We start from the raw sequence: 22,876 nt of genomic DNA on the forward strand, positions 1-22,876 counted from the left end.
TTAAATTTCAAGCTGTACACTGCAATTATACAATGCTGTAACTACCATAAAGTAAATAGAGGCCACCCATTAAACAGCGATGGTGAAACGTATTCATAAAAAGTAAGAGGGCAGTAGAGAGAACTGTATGTATGTATTAACATTAGCAATAGTCTCATTTAGGATCCCTAGTTGCCCATTACTAACAGTTTAAAACGTTAGGGTGCTGGGGGGGGGGGCAAAGAATGTTGAAAAGGGAGACACAGATGAATATGCAAGGAACAAATAGAGATTAAAGCAACATGGAAGACCAATGTTAAATGGCATGGTAGATTTATGCAGGCACTTTACTATATCCTAGACCCAATATATCAGTGCCTTAGATCCCATTCCAAGAGACCATACTCTTACACAACTCAGACAAAGAAAGATTCCATTTGCTAAGACTAATTATCAGGCCAGTGGACATTACTCCAAAATAGCTTAGCTGAGTTAGCCCCAGCACTACAGATCCACATTATATCCAAAGGTCTGCAAGCTCTCCCCTCCACCCCACAAATGATATAGCAAGATTACAGGGCCTTAATATCAGAAAATCTCTGCAGCTGGCCATACACATTAAAACACCCCTTTTAGGAAGTTGCCAAATGATTTTTGCAGGACTTGGCTACCCTAGTTATGGACCAAACAGAGCTTTTTTTTTTATCTGGCCTCCAAGACAAGTATCGATTCACAACAGGAGCCTTTGTAGGCTCATCAGGGGAGAATTGCCTCAGTGGATACCCGACTGAATTTTCAAACCTACCCAGCAAAACTGGACATTGGTTGGGAAGGCTGTCTTTTGGCCCATATAGCCAAAAAGTCAATAAGATGGCAGTCAATGCCAGCCTGTGTATGGTTAGATGTAAATGTTTTTTGTTGAGGCGTTCCATGGAAGATAACCATCTCAGAACAACTATAACGTTCAAGTTAGGTAGGAACCAGTGGGATGCAAAGTCTGACTCTTACGGTATAGCAGGAACTCCCAGCCCTTCCCGGTCTTCACCGACGTCCTTTTGGGGCCCCGGAACTTTCTGCTGCGGTCCAAGCTGGGGTCCTGCAAACTTTCAGAGTCCAGACAAAATACCAGGTACCAGCAAGGCTAATGCAGAATCGTAGTCGGGGCACAGGCAAAGGTCGAGGCAGGTAGCAAGAATCGTAGTCGGGGTACAGGCAAAGGTCGAGGCAGGTAGCAAGAATCGTAGTCAGGGTACAGGCAAGGTCAAAACCGGAACAACAATCAAAACGCTTGAGCAGGTACTGATTAATAACCAGAAGCCAGCTTGGGCAATGAAACACTGAAGGAAGGGGTTTAAATAGCAGCTTTTGGCGCCAAAACAAAAAGGAACCGGAAGAACTAAAAACCTGCACAAAGATGGCGCCCAAAGCTTCAAGGCGCACGACTGCGCATGTCAGCACGTCATCGCATGCACAGTAACGCCGCGCCGTCCCCACCGAACCCGGAAGTGTGAGCCCTTACCAGAGCGCATCTGCCGGCCCGCGCGAACTAAGGTAGGAGAACGCACCGGCCCGGCAGAGCGCCTTACAGCAACATACTGTTTTATGTAAACTTGGTTTCAAATGGATATTGTGGCAAAACCAAACTAAAAGTGTTAGATATGGGGGAAAAAAATTGTTTACAGCTAGGCTCAGTTGCAAGTTGATTCAACCAACAACAGAGCTGGCTGATTCTTTTAAGCGTTGTATAAACTTGACACAGAAAATCAGTGTTCACTGCTGGCAAAAAAAAAAAAAGATACATTAAACCTATTTCCACAGAGGCTTGTTACAGTGGAAAATGAAAGCTAATTGTAGCCAGAGTAAAATGACTAGTCTGTTACACCTTTGGTTTGCATGTTTATTGCACTGGAGACAATTTCAGTTTCTTTAAAATAGTGGACCGGTGCCATGGCAAGACCAGATGGCTGACCATAGTGCCACCTGGATATATATATATATATATATATATATATATATATATATATATATATATATATATATATATATATATATATATATATATATATATATATATATATATATATATATATATATATATATATATATATGGACTTCTAAAAATGGTACTGCTCAAAAACATCAATATCGCTTTAAAGGCAATACAGAGAAGCCTGTTACATTACAATCTAAGTCTACTCCAAAACATTAAAAAATTATACGTACGCACCACACAAATCTACATGCATAACGAATATCCCTACATTTCCTTTGGTTATTTAGGTTTAGTTTGGCCATTAACAGATTTCTTAGAAGGGGCTGTAATAGCACCTTTTTACTTACTGAAAGGATGAGACGATATTTGTAGTTTGGAAATTCTTTGTCACATTTTTCACAGCGGAAAAGCCCGTTCTGTTGATCTATCACCTTTTTGTTGCAGTCTTGTGAAGGGCATGCCTGATAAAGACAGTTTTCCTTTCGAAGATACACAATTGTAGCAACGCTAGTGAAATAATCTGCCTGAAATATTGAAAGAGAATTAGCTAAATCTGTGACAATTTAATGGGTCTTGGAGATACTAATGCAATAAGACTGCACAAAACAAATACATATAAAAGGTCAAAAATAACTTTCTTTTCATAAACCTTTATTCTCCAGTGCCTGCATCCTATACAGAATCTGCTCCTGGGCTCCATTAACTAAAATGAACTAGTACAACAGACCATTTCTCAGAAACTAATTGCATCACTTTCCCAGGCTGTACAGTGTCCACAATGCAAAACTGAATGGATCGGATTCCCTCTATTGTTGCATTAAGGATAATAACACACCATTGCAACTCATATGTTGACAAACATGCAAAAAAGGTTTTAATCCTATTCTATTATAAAGCTAATTCTAGGTGCTTCCAAAACGATACAAATAAATATTTTCATTTTAGATTGAATTAGAAACACAATTCAATTTACCAAAATACTGTTTAAAAGGACCCCCTAAAAAAATAATCTTATTTAAGAGAAGACCTTGCAATTTGCCACAGGCTGTTTTTTGAGCAGTTGGAAAGGTAGAGGTCATTGCTGTCACGTGGTTCATACATTTTTTTGCTTGTGCTAGCAGAGGCACACAATGCTGCTGAGCCTTATTAAACATCAGGTTTTTCAGTGGAATCAGCCATGATTGCTTAATAAAAAAGTTAACCTCAGCCAAAAATAACAAAACCATGACCCTCCACTGGACAAAAAAAGGGATCCATACAGTTTGGTTTACAAAAGAATAACATGTGAACAAAGCTTCTCTCAGGCACAGGAATACGACAGGTATGGGACCTGATATGCAGAATGCTCGGGACCTGGGGTTTTACGGATAAGGGATCTTTTCGTAATTTGGATCTCCTTAATTTAAGCCTGCTAAAAATCATTTAAATATTGAATAAACCCAATAGCCTTGTTCTGCCGGGTCCCAAGTATTCTGGCTTAGAGGTCACATAATTGTACTAACTTCATAATGCTATTTTAAAGGTTGCAGAATATTCTGAAAATTGCTGACAACAGCGTTTAAAATGATCACTGCTTGTGAGTGACATAACCAAGGTAATACCTGGTATACTAATCTCTCTCTCTTTCCCATAACACAAAGCAACAGAAAATTCTATGCGCTTAAAGGAGAGCAAAACCCCCCTGGATACAAAAGCCTCGCTCAACTGCCCTCACCAATCTCTTCCCCGCACAGCCTATTTCATAGAAAAATTCCCCAATTTGAACAAATGAAAAAAAAATGCAGCGCAAAATGGCAGAGATTGCAAGCACCATCTTCACTCCCTTCCAATCCTCTTAGTGTCTTTTCGCCAACACTGAGCCTGCAGAAGTTTGCACTGTTAAAGCGGATTCCGCACTAGCTCCAACGGCGCACGCTCCAGCAAAAGAGACATGAACAGGATCGGAAGGGAGTGAAGATGACGCTTGCAATCTCTGCCATGCTGCTCTGCATTTTAATTTCATTTGTTCTTCCCAATGAAGGGCAGTTGAGAAGGGCTTTTGTACTCAGGGGGGTTTAGATCTATCCATCAATTAGTCAGTGCTATCTATATAAGTTGATTTTTTTTGCTCAGGTAAGGATTCAGCGTTTCATCCATAAAAGGAAAAGTAGTTTAGACATTAAAATCTTACCTTTTCACCATGCCCAAGGTTTTCAGTTTTCACTTCTAACAATGACTTCCAATTTGTGTTTCCACCTCCTGTTCCACCACGAGATTCAGAGATAGATGTTCCTTCTACAACTTGCCCCTCAGAGTCGAACCTTGGAGAGAAAAAACAATGATTCCTTCAATGTCAAAAAAACATGATTCCTTCAATGTCCTTTCACTGCTTAAATAAACCTAGGTCTGTTGTGAAGATATCAATTGGTATGGACACCTAAGCAAAATATGGGATGGTTACAGAAAAGCAAGGACAGACACCTTCACATTACCTTTCGATTTAGATCCTTGCATACCCAAACAGAGCAGTCTGTCAGGCAGTTGCATTATGAACTGTAGAAATGATCTTCCCCTTATTAAACAGGTGTCAAATTTTTTAATAGAAATGTAAATTTTTGTAGCAGTTCGATTTCGTAGCATTTCTTGTGACAAATTAAAATCATTTTGATACAAAAAGTGACTGCACTGTATAAACAAATTAAATGTTTTACTTCAAACACTGATAAGCTGTTTTAACAATTGCAAAATTTTGCACTAAAAAAAAAAAACAATCATCCGATCAAAATCTTTTAACCTGGCAGATTGACTAGTCGACCGATATCTGCAGCCTTTTGATATAACAGTTGCCTCATCGAGCCGCCATATACACACTGAATACCGCACGAAACAAGGTTTCATACGATATTATCGGTGCATGTATGGCTAAGCGATTATAATTCAATCCAAATAGCCTGGAGAGTACACATGTTCTTCAGTGCAACAGTGTAATTTATTGAGATATCACTGCACTACATGTTTTGGCTAACAGCCTTCCTCAGGTGCATATAAGAGTGACATTAGCAAACAGAATACCTAACACCCCACCAACAAGTTCCACCAGCTCCATAGTGTGGCCAGGTGTATAGATTATCATGAAAAGGAGATTTTGTGATTACTCACCGTTAAATCCTTTTCTCTTAGGACGTCTGTGGGACACAGGGACCATGGGGTATAGTATCTACCAGCAGGAGGCAGGACACTAGAAGAGGAAGAAGAGGAAAAGGCCCCTCCTCCCTGCTACTATACCCCCTGTAGCTTCCTTAGAGCGCCAGTTTTGTCAACAAAGAAAGAGACAGTATAACTTAACTATCTACATAAGCAGAAAACTTTCCAGAGGAACCGTTTCAGGGGGGGAAGCCCTGTGTCCCACAGACGTCCTAAGAGAAAAGGATTTAACGGTGAGTAATCACAAAATCTCCTTTTCTCTTACAGGTGTCTGTGGGACACAGGGACCATGGGGACATACCAAAGCTGCCCCAACAGAAGAAAGGGTGGGAGAAACGGTTTTAGGTAACTGCGGCTTGCAGCACCTTTCTCCCGAAATGAGCATCAGATGCCGCAAAAATCTCAAATCTGTAAAATTTAGTGAAGGAATGAATGGAGGACCCTGTTTCTAAAGGCCCAAGAGGTGCTAATTCCCCGAGTCGAGTGAGCCCTGAGATGAAGGGGCGGCTGTTTGCCTCTGGCAATGTATGCTCTGCGGATGGCTTCCCTAATCCAACGGGATAAGGTAGCCCTGGAGGCCGGAAAACCCTTTTGGGTGCCAGCGGGCACAATGAAGAGAGCTGAGGACTGGCGAATGTCCTTGGTGCGGTGGAGGTAGAACTTTAACGCCCGGACCGGGTCCAAGGCGTGCAAGGCTACTTCCTTAGGCGAGGAAGGCTTAGGACAAAAGGACGGAATAGTGATGTCCTGGTTGATGTGAAAGGAAGAGCCGACCTTAGGCACGAAGGAAGGCAAGGTTCTGAGGACCGCCCGGTCTTCATGGAATACGAGGTATGGCTGGAGATGCGACAGAGCCGAGATCTCAGACACCCTGCGAGCTGAAGAGATGGCTAGGAGAAAGACTGTTTTCCAGGTGAGCCATGCCAAAGGTATGCTACCCAGGGGCTCGAATGGGGGCCCCTGAAGAACTGTGAGAACTAGGTTAAGGTCCCATGGAGGGATGGGATCGCGAAAGGGAGGACGAAGTCGAGAGACTCCCTGTAAGAAGGTGGCTATGTCCGGTAGGGTGGCCAGGCGACGTTGGAAGAGGACGGATAGTGCCGAGATCTGGGATTTAAGGGATCCCAGTGAGAGACCCTTGGAAAGCCCCGACTGAAGGAAGGAGAGGAGGCGGGGTAAGGAGAAGGTCTGGAAGGAATAGCCCTCCGTGTCGCACCAATCCTTAAATATCCTCCAAACACGGTGGTAGGTTCTGGAGGAAACCGGCCTACGGGCGGCCATCATGGTGCGGATGACCTCGGGAGAGAAACCCTTGCGTTTGAGCACTAGGGACTCAAGAGCCAGGCCGTCAAATTCAGGAATGCCGGATCCGGGTGGTGGATCGGGCCTTGGGAGAGAAGGTCGGGAACCAGGGGAAGGTTCCAGGGTTCGGCCCTGCTGAGAGCAACCAGCTCGGAGAACCAGGCCCCTTTTGGCCAAAAGGGGGCCACTAGGATCACCGGGTTGGAACCGGCCTTGATCTTCTTGATGACTCTGGGCAGAAGAGGAAGCGGGGGGAATACGTAAGCCAGAGGGAAGTCCCAACTGGCCGTGAGAGCATCCGCTGCCAGAGCTAGAGGGTCGCGGCACCTGGCCATGAATTGGGGGACTTGCCGGTTCAGGCGAGATGCCATGAGGTCTACGCTCGGGAGACCCCAACGATCGACGATGTCCTGAAAGATACTTGGACTTAGGGCCCACTCTCCTGGGTCGAGCTGCTGCCGGCTGAGGTAATCGGCTTGCCAGTTCTCGAGACCCGGGATGTAGACTGCTGTCAGCCGGGAGTCCTGGGCCTCCGCCCAGGTCAGAATAAGGCTGACCTCCCTGAGAGCTTGACGGCTTCGGGTTCCGCCAACCGTGGTGGCGTTGTCGGATTGTACCTTGATGGCCTGTCCCCGAAGAAGGTGTTGCCAGTGCAATAGAGCCAGACGGACTGCCCGGATCTCCAGGACGTTGATGGGAAGGAGAGCTTCGGTCTTCGACCAGGTCCCCTGAGCTGAGAGGTGGTCCAGAACTGCTCCCCAACCCTTGAGGCTGGCATCCGTGGTCAGAAGGCGCCAGTGAGGTTCCTGGAGGGGGCGCCCCCTGGCAAGGTGAGGTGTGTTGAGCCACCATGCAAGAGAAGTCTTCGTCTTGGGGAGGATCTGGATTCTCTGGGACAGACTGGTGCGTGTCCACTGATCCAGGATGTTCCACTGAAGGTCGCGCAGATGAAACTGTGCGAAGGGCACGGCTTCTATGGACGACACCATGGACCCCAGTACCTGCATGGCAAAACGGATGGATGGGCCCTGTGATTGGATCAGCCGACGCGTCAAGTCCTGAATTTGGGAGATCTTTTCCGGGGGGAGGAACACCCTCTGCTGGGCTGTGTCGAAGATCATGCCCAGGAAGGGCATTCGACGGGATGGAGTGAGTCGTGATTTCTCCAAGTTGATCTTCCAACCCAGGGAAGTTAGGGTTGAAGTGACCAGTTCCAATTGGGATGTCGCAGCCGACTGGGATGGCGCCTTGAGAAGAAGGTCGTCCAGATATGGGGTGATTGACACCCCTTGAGCCCTGAGAGACGCTGCTACCGCTGCCATGATCTTGGTAAAAATGCGAGGTGCCGAGGTGAGCCCGAAGGGAAGAGCCGTGAACTGGAAGTGGAGGTTCTTGACCGCAATCTTAAGTATTTCCAATGGGGAGGGAAAATGGGGACGTGGAGGTAAGCGTCCTTTATGTCTAGCGCCACTAGGTATTCGTTGTGACCCATGGCCGCAATGACTGACCTGAGTGATTCCATTTTGAACCGAGAGAAGCGAAGGAAAGTGTTGAGCTTCTTGAGGTCTAGGATGGGTCGAAAGGACCCGTCTCGTTTTGGAACGAGAAAGAGATTGGAATAATATCCCCGGAACCTCTCCTCGGAAGGCACCTGCATGATCACTCTCTCGTCCAGGAGGTCTTGTATGATGGCGAGAAATGCGGACTGTTTGGGAGGGTCCTGAGAGAGCCGGGACATGAAGAACCGGCTCGGAGGGGTAGCAAGAAACTCGAGACGGTAGCCGAAGGATACCACTCGGTGTACCCAGGGATCGGAAGTAAGACGAAGCCAGGCCTCGCGGAACTGGCGAAGCCTGCCTCCTACGGGAGAAGGACTGCCCGGGGGTAGTCATGTGGAAGAGGACTTGTCGGTGGGCTTGGATTGGGGACGCCTACCTTGCCAGGAGTATTTGGTCCGCGCTTGGAACCTGGGTTTTCCCGCGGGGTTCTGCGTGGAGGAGTCCCTGGAGGAAGAGACCTTGGAGCCCCTGGGGCGAAAAAAGCGACCCCTGCGAAAGGAAGGGCGAGTCCGAGGCTGGGGAAGGAAGGTGCTCTTCCCCCCAGTGGCTTGGCTGATTATCTTGTCGAGTTCTGGCCCAAATAGGAGCTTGCCCTTAAAGGGGAGAATGGTGAGGGACTTCTTAGAGGACATGTCAGCGGACCAGAGCTTGAGCCAGAGGGAACGGCGTGCCGCTACAGCCAGGGCTGAGGTACGACTGATGGCCTGGGCTGAGTCCAGGGAAGCTTCGCATAGGTACTCGTTGGCGTCACGAATTTGGGAGGCTAAGAGGGACAATTCCTGTCTGGAAGAGCCCGAGGAGATGGCTTCTAAGAGCGAATTGGACCAGGTCTGAACTGCCCGGGAAACCCAGGCCGAGGCCAAGGTGGGACGGAGGCTTTCTCCAGCTGAAGTAAATGTTGCTCTGAGGAAACCCTCCATCTTTTTATCCATCGGATCCTTAAAGGAGGAGGAATCCGGGACAGGAAGGGCGGTGTTCTTGGATAAGCGGGACACCGGAGCGTCTACCAAAGGAGGGGTAGACCATTTCTCCAGGGTCTCTTGTGGAAAGGGATACGAGCGTTGGAAACGCCGTGAGGTCTGGAATCGCCTCTCAGGGTGATCCCACTCCGCTTGGATAAGGGAGTCCAATTGATCATGGGGAGGAAAAACCGAGGCGGTCTTTTTCTGACGCTTGAAGAGAGAGGCAGAAGACTCTAGAGAGGATTCTGGAGTCTTGAGGTCAAGGCAGGTCATTACTGAAGCAATGAGAGCCTCAATGGCCTCTGGTGACGATCTAGATGCGTCCTCCGGGTCGTCTGGCCCGTCGGAGGAAATTTCCCCCTCGCTTAGGGAGTGGTCCTCCCAAGTAGCCGAGGCGTGGTGAGACTCTGAGTCGCTGTAGTCATCCAAGCGGAGTAAGGCTTGCCGCTTGAGGGACTTAGGAGGATGAGGTTCCTCCCTATCTAACCTGTCCAGTAGCTTATCAAGGCAGGCTGCAAGCTTGGGAATGCCGGTGGAAAGCTGGGCCGCCCATAAGGGAGGATCCTGTTGGGAAGAGGGAGCTTGCGCTTGAGCATCCAGAGCCAGTGCTGGAGTAGGGTCCCCCCCCGCTAATTCTGAACTGGGGGGCAATGGCACGTCCGGAGCCTGGGACTGGGTCTCAGCCGGAATTTTGGAGCAAGAGGAACAAAGAGGTTCCTTTCTTCCAGATGGAAGACGTTTGCAGCATCTGGCGCATGCTAGGTATTTTACCTTAGAGGAGCTAGAAGCCCCCCTGGAAAAGGGGCCTTCTGGAATGCCTTCTGCCATGACAGAAAAGGAGCAAGACAAGCAGTCCTACAATGGTCAGCAGATAAACGCAAAAAAGACAGGCAGGCTTTAATGCAAGTCAATGCAAGGGAGATAGAGGAATTCCCCCTCCTTACACCTTAGGATAACTTTTTTTTTTTTTTTTTTTTTTTTATATAAAAAGGTGTAAGGGAATATATGAGGCGATTAGGCACAGATATAATTCAATACATAAGTAATTGTATGCTTCCCAAGCAGAAAATACCCTCACATAACTCAGCAAGTAATACAGTCCCCTCAACCCTGGAGGGGTTACCCGATCAGACAGACCCAACCGCGCTAAAAGCCCAGCCTTGCCCTCCTGAAATTCCCCTAATAGTGCCCCCTCTGCCAATGATACCGTCCCTGTGTCCGGAGAGCCAAGGAGAGCCCCTGAGGATGCGACCGTTCAGGATGGAGAGCGGAGCAGAATGGCGCGAAGGAGGAAAGTGCGCGAACAGGGGCGCACAAAAAAATGGCGGCGCGTAGTGACGTCATCCGGAAGGGACGGTGGAACGCATGGGGCCGCGGTGGAACGCATGGGGACCGGCAGAGGGACCGTGAAGGTACTGAGGCGAGGGGGGCTGTTTAGGTAGGCTGGCAGGCTGAGCAGGCAGGCTGGGAGCTGAACTGACCTGGGTGCAGCTGAGAAGGAGGAAGCGCCGGACAGCGTCTGCACTCACAGGTAGAGGCAGGGAATCTGTGTGGCCCGCTCAGAGAGTCTTACTGGCCCCGGTGCTTGAGTCCCACGTAGGGGGAAGCCTGTGGAGGGAACTGCAGTAGGCCCTATAGGTCGACCCCTGGTGCCAGAATAATCTGGCCGCAGACTTCAGAGAGCTGTAAGATCCTGTCTCCTGAGGACACTAGAAAAAACTGGCGCTCTAAGGAAGCTACAGGGGGTATAGTAGCAGGGAGGAGGGGCCTTTTCCTCTTCTTCCTCTTCTAGTGTCCTGCCTCCTGCTGGTAGATACTATACCCCATGGTCCCTGTGTCCCACAGACACCTGTAAGAGAAAAGAAAGTGTACTGCCATCTAGTGGCCTACCTTTAAATGGCACCTTAGTAATCACTAGAGGTGCCTGATACCCTAATGCCAGTGCTCTGATCCCTAACATTTTAAACCCCCCCCCCATTATTATACCTTTAGTTCTCCTTCAGGTTAATACTATTTACCTTAGAGAGAAAGCTTAACCAGAAAGACTTTTACATAGCATATAATACTATAGGTACATATGCACAGATTCAAATGCAAAACACTAGAAATGCAGGTAATTGCAAGTCAGAAATTTACATGCACCATTTATCTGACATTTTGTTTTGCTTCAATGCAGGGAAATGTCAGTTGTAAAAGGCAATAATCATAAAATATCTCGTTCTAAAGGTGCAAACTGCAGGACAACTCTCGTGTTTGTATTTGTGTAATTGAATAAATGCGTGATTTTCCTTAACAACCTTTGTTTTATTACAGATATAAATGTGTCAGATATAAGTGAGAGACTGTATGAAAGAGTTACAGTTGGTTAGGTTATTATTCTTTCACACAAAAAATGCCTTACTGCAGATGATGGATGAACACTATGTATGATGTATTTAGCATTGATACAGTGCCCACTAGTGCACAGATGAAAGAACTGCAATATAAGATGACAAACTGGATGGTGTTTGGCTTTAAATCACTTAGTAGGCCACACAAAAAGAATAAAAAAAGGAGGAAAAAAACCAGAAAGAAGCCATACCATGCACGGAGTTTGAATGCTTCAGGAATATCAGGATTGATCATTACAGTGCTAGACGATAAGACTGAAAGTGATCGCCCTCCAAAGTCGGAAAGCCTTGCTCCTTTGATTGCAACAACAGGTTGTCGGGATCCATCAAATTTATCTGCCTATTGTGAAATATGAAACATTATCAGTTGTTAACAATAGGAAGAAGTTCTTAAAGTCAATCTGAGCTTAGAATATTCACAATATTCTATATTCGCACAGACGCAGCCCAGATATTGGACAGACAGTTTAAACTATGCAGAGAAATAGAATGCATTTTTCAGAAGACGTATTTGAGCAAAAAGGTACATAAAATGCTGTCAACTACTATCACATATTGTTAAAGGGATTAAAGCTGCACCCTGTTTAGGATTTCAGATTTACCACTACTAATATGAATGTTGATTAGACATAATGGCTAAAGCAAATGTAAATTGAAAGAGTGCTCAGAAGACACAATGGGTATTTGTTCAATACATCATGTTTGGTTTTTGGAATGTGGAAATGTGGGAGGCATTTTCCACTAATTTGTTTCGTCATACTTTCAAACCATGCCTTACATTTGAAGTGACTACAAAACAATGATGTAAACATAATTAAAAGGTGTACCAGTGTAATTGCAGAAACTTACATCTTCACCCCACAGAGTTGTTGAGACCACTTTACCAGATGAATCCATTAAATTAATGTTTCTCTTAGAAACTTCTCTGTTGTTAGATCTTATTGTGACCTTGGTTACCTCTTCAGCGTTTTTGCATATCCCTATGATATCTGTAGGTCAAATGTAAAAATGTTAGTATAAGAAAGCAACAGACAAGGAAGAAAATAATCCTAGTAATTAAGTCTATACAGACCTAATACAGTATCTTTATTCTTGCTTTCTAATTCACCAATGGGTACAAATTCAAACTGCACCATTGGGACATCAGCAGAGTCATCACAGGGAATAACAGACGTCTCACTGTTGAAAGTCATCTCATAGTCGTTCTTCACAGAGGTGTACTGCTTGTTAGCAATTTTTAGTGTGCCTTTGGAGAAGTAATACACCTAGGCAGATGGAGAATGCAAGGTCATAATAAAGTAGCAGAGAGTCTAAGTCTTTCACTTCTCAAGTAAGGGGGAAAAAACAAAGAAAATTACCTTGTTGACTTCAATAAGGGAAAAGAACTTGTCAGCTTGCTCATTGAAAGCTGTAGCTCGGATCTCACCCTGTAGAAAAATAAAGGCAGCAGTGAACTGACCTATATTGCAATGTCAGACTACAAAGATTTACTACATTGGAGCTCAACCTTAAAATGTTTTTATAGAGATGGCAAGGAAGTGAGAATTCCAGACAATACAGTGATGCCTGGTCGGCTCAGTGCAAGTCTCATTAACACTTGGCACATGATGAAAACTATAGTCTGGTGTTTCTCTTATTAGCTGGTATAACAGAATGACCATGTAACTTCTATTTACACACACTTGCATCCCATGTATGAAGATATTGTGCCTCGTTAATGACAATGTAGATGACTTACTAATTAGCTTAAGACAGCACGTGATGTGTGGGCTATGAAATAGTTAGTACCTAATTGATGACAAAGATGTCACCACTTGCATTCGCTGCCCAGGCTCCGAGATGACTCATCCACCCCCTCTTTACCCAGGGCAAGGAGAGCTAATTATTTGATAACAGATTTGTTCTTGCATCAGAGAAACAACATCTGCACAGAAAAACATTTTAGTCACTGCGTTCTTTTGCGAGTGACCAAGAATAGAAAGAATGACGAGTCCTGCCCTACTCAAATCATTAAGAAGGTTAGAAGGGCAAAACAAAAGCTAGCAGTCTGCCTCTGAAGCAGGGGAACATTCGCAGGCAGCTTTGGAAATTGAGAAAAGGAGCTGTAGCTGCCAATGCCTGAACTCACTCGTGAGAATATCCCTCCCTGCATCAAAACAAATTCTGGTCCGACTAGCACAGTTAAAATGCTGTAGTATAACTTGATAACTGAGAATTAAATAAACAGCTAGTTCCACTAGGGACACAGCAATGCGGTCTGAGTACTGACAGCGGATCTAATCTGCAAAGGGTAGAGATGAGCAAACGCGGCTTATTCGGCTTGGCCGAAATATTCACAAAATGTGAACGTGCAATTTTTTACATACATGACTTTTTCTTTACTTTTTTCTCACTTCAAATACAGTAAAGGCTATGGGCATTTTTCCCTGGAAATTTTTAGTTGCGACAAATCTTTGCAGCAAAAAATTGGCAACAGTGAAATGAGGAATTTCGCAGCAAATCCATGCATGGCCACAAAAATTTGCTTATTGATAAACTGAACTAAATTATACAAAGGTATGTGTATGAAGTGGAGGTTAAAGGGGTGGTTCACGTTTAAGTAACTATTAGTACATTTTGAATTGTCTTTTTCTTCAGACTCTTTTCAGCTTCATATTCAGCCCCTCTCCTATTAATTTTCAAGTTTCAAATTGAAACCACTGGCCATTTGCTAGGACATTTAAAACCTTAGCAAACAGAAATTGAATTGTTGAAATTCTAAATTGGAGAGTTGCTGAACTATAAGCTAAATAATTAACGCAGAAAATAAAGTCAAGACCAATTGCAAATCGTCATAGAATATCAAGCTCTACACCATACTATAAGTTAATTTTAAGTTGAACAACCCCTTTAAGTGTAGTTACTGACTATGCACGCAAAGATACTGCTTGATTGCAGAACAGAATAGCACTATATATTAATCATGAGTGGGCGTAAAAACAGCTATGCAAATGAAGGTTTTTATCTAAATTACCAAAAGTTGCTTTTTATTAAATCTGCAAAACAAATTTAGTATTATTGTTCTATTTAAGAATTATTTTTACCAGTTACAACCCCAAAAAATAATTTCTGTGGATTATTTTCGGTGTTAATTTTTTAAATTATGACTAGAGGTTCAAATTTATTTGATAAAAACTAAAATAATCACTGAAAAACAGCCTGTAAGAATTCTAATGGCTATAACCTTTCCAGTCTGATTTTGAAATGACATCTATGATATGGAAAAGGCTAAATCACTTTAGAAATCCATATCACATGAGAGAGTAAAAGAAACAAATTAGCACAGCCTGCTTACACTCTCATCCACCATCTCAATTGAAAATAGCTTCCCTTCCCCTCGGGAGTTGCTCCATGTGCGGATCTGACCTTTATTGGTAACTCTAGCACGAACAGTCCACCTTAAAAAGACAGAAATGTTAGTGTTTATTAGCAGTAAAATGACAATATTCTTAATCAGGGTTTAGACCCTTTTTATTTGCACTTTTTCATTTTTATGAACAGGGCAAGCCTCCAAATGAGCTTGGGCAATGAGACAGGCAAACAAAGGAGGCAGAAAGCTTGCTCAGGAAATGACTTGCTGGCAAGGTACTGTCTATGCAGAGAGTCAAGCGCTTTCCAGAGGCAGTAAGTGTGTTGTACCACAGGAAGCTTTTACAAACTCTAGCACAGCCAACAAATCAAATCAATTGCTTGCAGTACGCAAAAGATCCCTATTATCCCGTAGCATAATGCAGCCTCCTTGGAAAGAAAATTCAATACTTTAAACAAGGTTTACACTGAAACAACCATTGTGGAAATTGTCTAATGTGCAGATAATACCTCCTATTTTAATGTAATGCTAGGAAATAAATGGTCAGAGTGGGTCATGTGTTCCTAACTGCAATAATCTGTGCTAATGTACAGGGAACAAGGATAAGCATGAATATGAAACGTGTTTGCAAAGAAAAAAAATGAATAAAAGCAAAGTAGTTAACAGTGTAACAAATATATCTTCTAGCCTAGCTACAGTGCCAAGACTACATTGTTGCAAAATGATGTACACATGTTAATGGGTGTGGGTTAAATCAGGCCCACAAAAGAGTGAAGCTTCATTATTAAAAGTGTTTTATAGTATGAAATGGAACTGGTGAAATGACTCCAATATTTCATTGTACACAATTAATGCAATTGTCGGTTGGTAGACTTTTTAATTACAGTTCTTACTTAAAATGCCTGTGAAAATGTATATGCAAATTATTGTTAAGTACACAGGCTGAAGGACAGGAATACAAAGCAATGTGAAAAAAAGAACACATTTTTCCATATTCCAGATTAAATTGATTAAAAACATTCCTTTTCTGTAAAACAGATTATATGCAAAAACAATTCAATATAATGCAAATAAAAGTTTAACCCTTGAGGAGAACGGCACTTACTTGGACTGGTAAGGATTGAGACTTGCAATAGGCACTACCTTGGACTGAGAGCCCCCAGGTGTGTTTACAACACTTCCCCCCCCAAACAATTTAGATGCTCCTCTGTTCATTGATGGAGGAGGAGGAGCTGTGGGAAGAAAAAAAATCCATAGCAAACTCTTAGGGATGATTACAAAGTAAAACAGAGTACTTAAAGATGTAGAACTATTAGACACACATAACAAAAGTGCACTGGTCAACCCTCCAGTCAGAAACCGCATAAGCTTTTATGTCTCCATAATACATTGAAGTAAAAATAACTAAAGAGCCCACAAGGCCCAAGAGGAATCATGCAGATAAAATAAAGAGCTATCCAGGGGCCTAGCAGAGGAAGATTAGATAGCATACTCACATACACAGTAAGGCTGCCTGCAATGCAGATAATTATGGGGAATTCAGCTTAGAAAGGGCCACTGTATATCTCTGGATGTTTAACCACAAGGCTTCCACAGCCTTAGCATGTAGCCTTTACACTTAAGGGCTCTGGCACACGGGGAGATTAGTTGCCCGCGACAAAACTCCCTGTTCGCAGGCGACTAATCTCCCCGAGTTGCCTTACCCTGCCATCCCACCAGCGAAAATGTAAATCGCCGGTGGGATGGCACATGCAGCTGCGCGATTTTGCGCAAATCGCCTAGAAAGCCTCGCGAGGCAACTTCGGCGATATGCGCCGCCGCGTGTGCCATCCCACTGGCGATTTACATTTTCGCCGGTGGGATGGCAGGGTAAGGCAACTCGGGGAGATTAGTCGCCCGCGTACAGGGAGTTTTGTCGCGGGCGACTAATCTCCCCATGTGCCAGAGCCCTAAAGGGACAGTATATGCCACTTTTCAACATGAGCTGAATGAACAGGGCTTGTGCTGAACATGCTCTTTGCCTATTGTCTGGAATTAAGAATCTATAGTTGCTGTTATTTATGGTACTGAACAAGAAATATGAAGCCAGTTTCACTTTGGAATCATGAAGTGACAGCAAGTACTAAAGAACCTTAGAGGAGGTGATAAAACAGAAACCCCCTGATAATAAGCTGCTCAAAGACTGCTGCTTAAAGAAGGGAGGGGTTTTTTGTTAAAGGAAAGATTGGGAGCTTTAAGCGAATTGTCCTGTTTATAAAAGGTAATACAATGAAAATAGACCAAGTTTCAATATAAGTGCTTTATAATGGCAACATTTTTAAATAAAATGACATTTAAATTTATAAAGTGATCACTTTTAGCAAAGGATGTAAACATAGCACACAAACATAGCACTATATACAGAATAATCAAGGTAATTTCCATAGAGAATGACCATTTTTTAAGTTTGCCCCAAAGCTTCCATTTACAGGTGCAGCTAACATCCTGCAATACAAAACATGGCGGAATACTAAAGTTGGTTTGTAAGAATGGCCATTGATTATTAAGTAAAAATATTAAAGAACTAGGCCAGCCACAACCCTAGTTTTGGAGTTGCCCCCATTTGATGCGAGGCAAAGCCCTTCAACAATGAAGCTGTGTAGGGTGCCAAGTGATCACAGGCCAAATTCAGAAACTTTCCATTAAGATTATAGTAGTACTTTAAATGCATTGCCTACTTTAAATGCCTTTCACTGCTAGCCACATGGAAATCCTGAACAAAGAAGCAATCATTTAATGTATTTTTTTGTAGTAGGGCGGAACACATACAATTCTGCTAACAGATACGGACCTTGTTGCCATACAACAGCAGAACAATACTTTACAATACACTTTTACTACAAAAAAAATTTTCATGTGTATACAAGTTAACAGCAGAGTACAAAATCTGCAAATAACCCAAAATTGCATTCAACACTCTCCTCACTAATTCTTCCAGCCCCCCAGTACTGACTGAAATGATGTCTGGGTACTTTCCAAAGTAGAAATTGTACAGTTCATTTTACAGAATAAAGGAGAACATTTTTCACATTACATTTAGGCTTACCTGAAATGTTCTGTGGTTTGCTAGGCGGTGGGGCTGAAGCTGGAGCAGGTGCAGCAGGCTGTGGTGGTCCTTGCCCTGAAAAATATCAACTCTTTGTAAAACCATACCAGATGGCAGATGACAAACATTCCCTGTATAGTAAACACATTCTAAAAATGTACTTCCAGCACAAGCAATAATGACAAGTGAGTTGTAACGTAGAACAGGCAGTAAGAATGAATATAGGCTACAAGGTCCTTTATGAGAAGTCTCCTATCAAAAGTAGCATTCATTTATAGCAACATTAGACACTCTCACATTCAGGTTCAGTATATGACACCTGCAATAAATATTCAGTTCTCCAAATGAACACACTAGTACATGGAGGAGATGCTCCTAAGACTGGCTTGCAACATACAAAAATACAGACAGCACTATACTGCTGAATGGACCTAACCTGATGGCACGTTAAAAACAAGCAGCTCTCCTGTAGCCAAAGCACCATTTCCCACAATGCCTTGCACCCTAGTTAGCCTCACCCTCACGTCTGTTACCTACAGAACATGTACAGCATTGTAGGAATGGGAATCCTGGCGTAAAAGAGTCAACCGAAAAGCTTTTGTTGGTTTGAGTTCAGAGCAAGTAGCAAAAGCAAAGTAAGGAGCAAATTTCATTCAGTTGCTGTAACATTTGTAGATAACCAAGATCATTTGAAATATTTTAATTAATGCATACTGGAAAATTGCTTAGAATTACATTTTCTTTCATTATGCAAGACAAATTTGGGGGTGAACTTGACCTTTTAATATAGCCATTAAGTCTATATCTTCCCTATAAGTATAATATTTCAAACCTTGGCTATTCACTTATGATCTAAATTCTATACTTTAATAATAATAAAAATTTAGTCTTAATCATTATCGATTGTTGCCACATGAAAATGACTCAACAGTGAAGCCACCCTAAAATGTACGTCACATTCTATTTCAAAGGTAACAACTTAAAATGATACATTTCTGTAACACAAGGAAGCAGATGGCTTTGAATAACAGATGTAGCAATATGCAGACAGCACAGTCGCAGATGAGTTATCGTGGGGTTCAAAATCAATACATAATCACATTCGTTCAACTGCCAAGAACAGTAGCAGGAATACGGACCGGTAAACAAATAAAACTCACAGCACGAATCTGACAATTCTATCAAACGTGTAAATGAGGTTAATGGACCTAATAATTTTTCTGAACAGGTGGCAAATATCTTGAGTCACTAAAGGCTTGCAGGGTAGAGGCTCTATTGCTAAAGATTTTATGGTTTCAGGGTGGTGACACAAAGATAAATACTTTTCCTAAATCCGTAAAAGAAATTAAAAATTCTATTTGTGCTGAACCCAGAGTACTACTGTTAACTTGCAAGATATAACACATAACTGGATTTTAACCTTTACTGGAAACCTCCAACCAACATTATGAACAGTAGGTCTCAGTTCTAGCCAGAGTTTGGTACAAGATAGAATCATTCCCACCTAAAGACTAGAATGGTCTACATACTTTTGCATGCACTTAAATGAGTTTATCACAGGCCTAAGCCTTTAAGATATGGGTTTTAGGGCTTGAGTTTGCCAGCTGCACATGTAACATTTTGCTTTCTGATTTAGACAAACATACAAGTACAATTCCCATTCAGACATGCAAAATGTACAGTTTCATCCCCTCCTGCAAAGTTTACTTCTCCTAATATAGCTAACTTACAGAGTAAGTATGTTAAATTGATATTAAATTACATAAATAAGGCATACACAAAGATGAATAGCAGCACAAAAGGTTTAATGGTGGGAAAATGTAGTTTACAGACCACAGTGCCAATAATAGCAAAGCCTTGATGGTTCTAAAGGTAGCCCTTTAACAGCAATGTTAAAAAAAGAGCCTTGAAAGACAAAAAAGAGCAAGAAAGCCCCTATAAAATATAAAACTTAGAATAGCCACTGTATTGAAGGGACAATTCCCCTTAAGTGAACTATTAGTATGCTATAAGATGACTGGTTCTTAGCAACTTTTTAATTTTTTTTTTTTTTTATTTTGTTTTGAATTCTTTTTTCTCCAACTTTCTAGATTGTCCTTGGCAGCTAAAAAAAATAACTATTGTAATTTGAGGCTACAACTTTACTGATAAAAAGCCATAAAGTAAATTAAAAATAAAAACAGCAAAATGGCAAATTATCCTTGAATATCACTGTAACCAAGCTAGTCTAATTCAAAAGGATTCTGTCACAAGAAATGTTTGTTTTTAAACGTATCAGTTAATAGTGCTCCTTTAGAAGAGTCCTGCACTGAAATCTATTTTTCAAAAGAGCAAACTCATTTTAAAATGAAATATAAAAAAATCTAACACATGGCTGGACATGTTAGTTTCCAAAATGCCCCATGTTTCTATGCTGCACCTTTGGATTCAAAGCACTGCTGGTAGAGAAACTGTCCTGAATTTTAGCAAAATGGAAAACGGGCAAAACTACCCATACTACCTCCCATTACTTTAGGGTAATGGCAAACCAATCTGCACTACCAGAAAATACCCTTGGACTGGTGTCTGCGGGAATCTCAAAGAGCAAAAACACATGAACTGAGGAACTGGCTTAAAATTTTTTAAAACTTTTGCAATTCATATTTTTTACTGCATGTAATTGTTGAAAAAAAAAATGATACTGACCAAGAACAATGATTTGAGATCCTAAATACATTAAACAGTGAGAAGCAGAGTGTAAAGACAGCCCACCTATTAGCTGGGGATAAGTTATCCCCAGTTACATTATATACAGTGACAGTCAAATTGTTCTTGGCAACTTAGATCCCCGCTTACCATTCAGGTTACCTGAAGCCTGGAGAAGATTTTAGTATTGTATAGGTCAAAATGAATTCAGAAAACATTTGCATTGCTAAAAATGAACCCATTCCCTATCTTTTATCTAGTAGTAGATATAAAAACTGAACCCAAGCTGCAGCAATATAAGATAGGCAAGTCCTAGCATGACTTGGAAAATAACATTGAGTAGGAGAAAATAGCTGTCTCAAAGCAGTTCTATTGTGCAGTGCTGCTGTTACTAAAGGCACCAGTATTACAACTAATATGAAATATAAATACATTTATTGGTTCCTGAATAAAATTTAAAATAGTAGAATTATTTGCAATGCACAAGTGTATGTTAACTGTTAAAAACTATACCATAAAAATCATGACAAAATCCCTTTAAAGGTGAACTACTCATTTAAATACATAGTGTGCCTTTGTAATTTAACAATTTTGGGCACAAAATCTGGTATGGAATGACTTCTTAGAAAATACTTTTTCGGTTTGTTGGACATGTTTGGTAATTTAATATGGTCCTTTTAGATACATCTGTAGAGTATATCTTACACCCACAATATTTAAAAGTGATTTCACACGATTTCAAACATGGCGGCATTTCAGTAATGTAAGCTTTCATGGCTCATGTGACAAGACATGAGCCAAGTAGAAGTAAAAATAGCTTCTAAAACAAGAGATCATCATGATGGTTTTAAAACCATAAATTTGCAGCAGCATATCTGGTGTAAAATGCCATTATTAGTTTACCTGTTTTCATTTCCACATTCTTGAATTTTAATTTGCTGTTATAAAATGTAACCTTGGAGTACATTTCTGCAAGCTTCCCACAAAGTCATTTTTAACGGCGCCAAATATCACACAAGCTTACAGTAACAACCAAATATGGTTTCCCCTTATAGAACAAATAAGGAAATAGAGATACCCAAAAGCTAAATAAGACACACAGCTAATGATTCTCCTCAAAGTACAATGTATAAAAATGCTGTCATGTTCTTGGGGTTCACTGAGCCTGGCAGTCAAAAGATTTGTTTGGTTAGACAATAACTTTATTCTTACTTTTTATTACCAATCTGTCTATTTAAGCGCTCTCATCTTCCAGGTGGTCGATAAAACAACTTTTTTGGCTAGGGTGAATTGGACCCTATGCTGAAACTCAGAACTGGAAAGCTGCTGAGCAAAAAGCTATAAATAAAAAATAAAACATGAAGACAAATTGCTGTTTTAGACTCTTACTCTCTACATCACACTACATTAATTGACCCATTTAAACACTGTGCATTATGCGGATATTTTGGTTGTCCAAAATACAGAAGTTGCAGAGATGTATAGTAGCAAACTTTTTCTTTTAACTTAATGTCAGCAATTGACAAACAAAATGCATGGCTTAATTTATTGCCTTAATTTGGTATTTAAAAAAGGTGCTAAGAAACAAATGGTAATATCCACAGTATCTATATATCCTGAAACTAGGAAAAATGGTCATATCTACACGTACCATCATTATAAGGATGTGGATTGCCAATCTTCCCCTTAACTAAATCAGCAGATTTCAGAACTTCCATCTCCATCACAATGATGACTCTCCTAGAGAAAAAGGTAAGGCAAAACGTAAAACATGGGAAGACACTGCAACTCCTATCCTATTAACAACTCCCCAAGCGTTTAACATTTACAACGCAAATACAATGGATGCAGACATTTGACTGTTTTTGGCACTCCATACACTTGCATTGTTTTGCTACATGTAACAAAGCTGTGAAAAGATGAGAGGATGGGAAGAGAAACTACAGAGGAAATTTATGGAAAATGTGGTTGCAGTGTTAAGAGGCAGCATCATCTGAAAAGTTTAGGATAAATACAAAAGGAGGGTTTAGTTTCCTTAAGTAACTAGAGCATAAGCACTGCATAAATGATCATTACAACAGAAATGTGGCGAAATTGTCAGTTTTATTTGTATTTAATTCTTATATCTTCTTTGCAAATCACCTGAAATGTCTTTCTTGCAACTGTCTTATATGGCAAAAGTTTTCAGGCTACAGCTGTGTAAAGAGTATAACTGAGCTCGCTCACTCACTGAGCTCAAAACTTAAGTGTTCATCCTTCAGAAAATCTTGCTGCCCGTAGCTGACAAAATGCCTAAAAATAACTTTCCATAGCAGAGCCTTACATTTTGTTTTGTCCATGTAAATAGAATAGCATGGATATGCTTCTTACTACATTCTAGTGCCATAGC

At 42.0% G+C, this 22,876-nt stretch overlaps 1 protein-coding gene across 1 annotated transcript in view; it reads right to left on the reverse strand.

The window, feature by feature from the left end:
- Nucleotides 1–22,876, reverse strand: part of rpa1 (replication protein A1) — a 37,065-nt gene that overhangs the window by 7,814 nt on the left and 6,375 nt on the right. The window contains exons 5-14 of the mRNA NM_001015732.1: nucleotides 22,139–22,227; nucleotides 17,803–17,877; nucleotides 15,823–15,949; nucleotides 14,703–14,805; nucleotides 12,727–12,795; nucleotides 12,441–12,633; nucleotides 12,218–12,357; nucleotides 11,560–11,708; nucleotides 4,143–4,272; nucleotides 2,320–2,496 (exon numbers count right to left, since the gene is read on the reverse strand). Of these exons, the coding sequence (NP_001015732.1) occupies nucleotides 2,320–2,496; nucleotides 4,143–4,272; nucleotides 11,560–11,708; nucleotides 12,218–12,357; nucleotides 12,441–12,633; nucleotides 12,727–12,795; nucleotides 14,703–14,805; nucleotides 15,823–15,949; nucleotides 17,803–17,877; nucleotides 22,139–22,227 (1,252 nt within the window). The remainder of the gene's footprint in view (nucleotides 1–2,319; nucleotides 2,497–4,142; nucleotides 4,273–11,559; nucleotides 11,709–12,217; nucleotides 12,358–12,440; nucleotides 12,634–12,726; nucleotides 12,796–14,702; nucleotides 14,806–15,822; nucleotides 15,950–17,802; nucleotides 17,878–22,138; nucleotides 22,228–22,876) is intronic.

The sequence above is a fragment of the Xenopus tropicalis genome, chromosome 2 (genome assembly GCF_000004195.4).
Source record: "Xenopus tropicalis strain Nigerian chromosome 2, UCB_Xtro_10.0, whole genome shotgun sequence".
NCBI classification, from domain to species: domain Eukaryota; kingdom Metazoa; phylum Chordata; class Amphibia; order Anura; family Pipidae; genus Xenopus; species Xenopus tropicalis.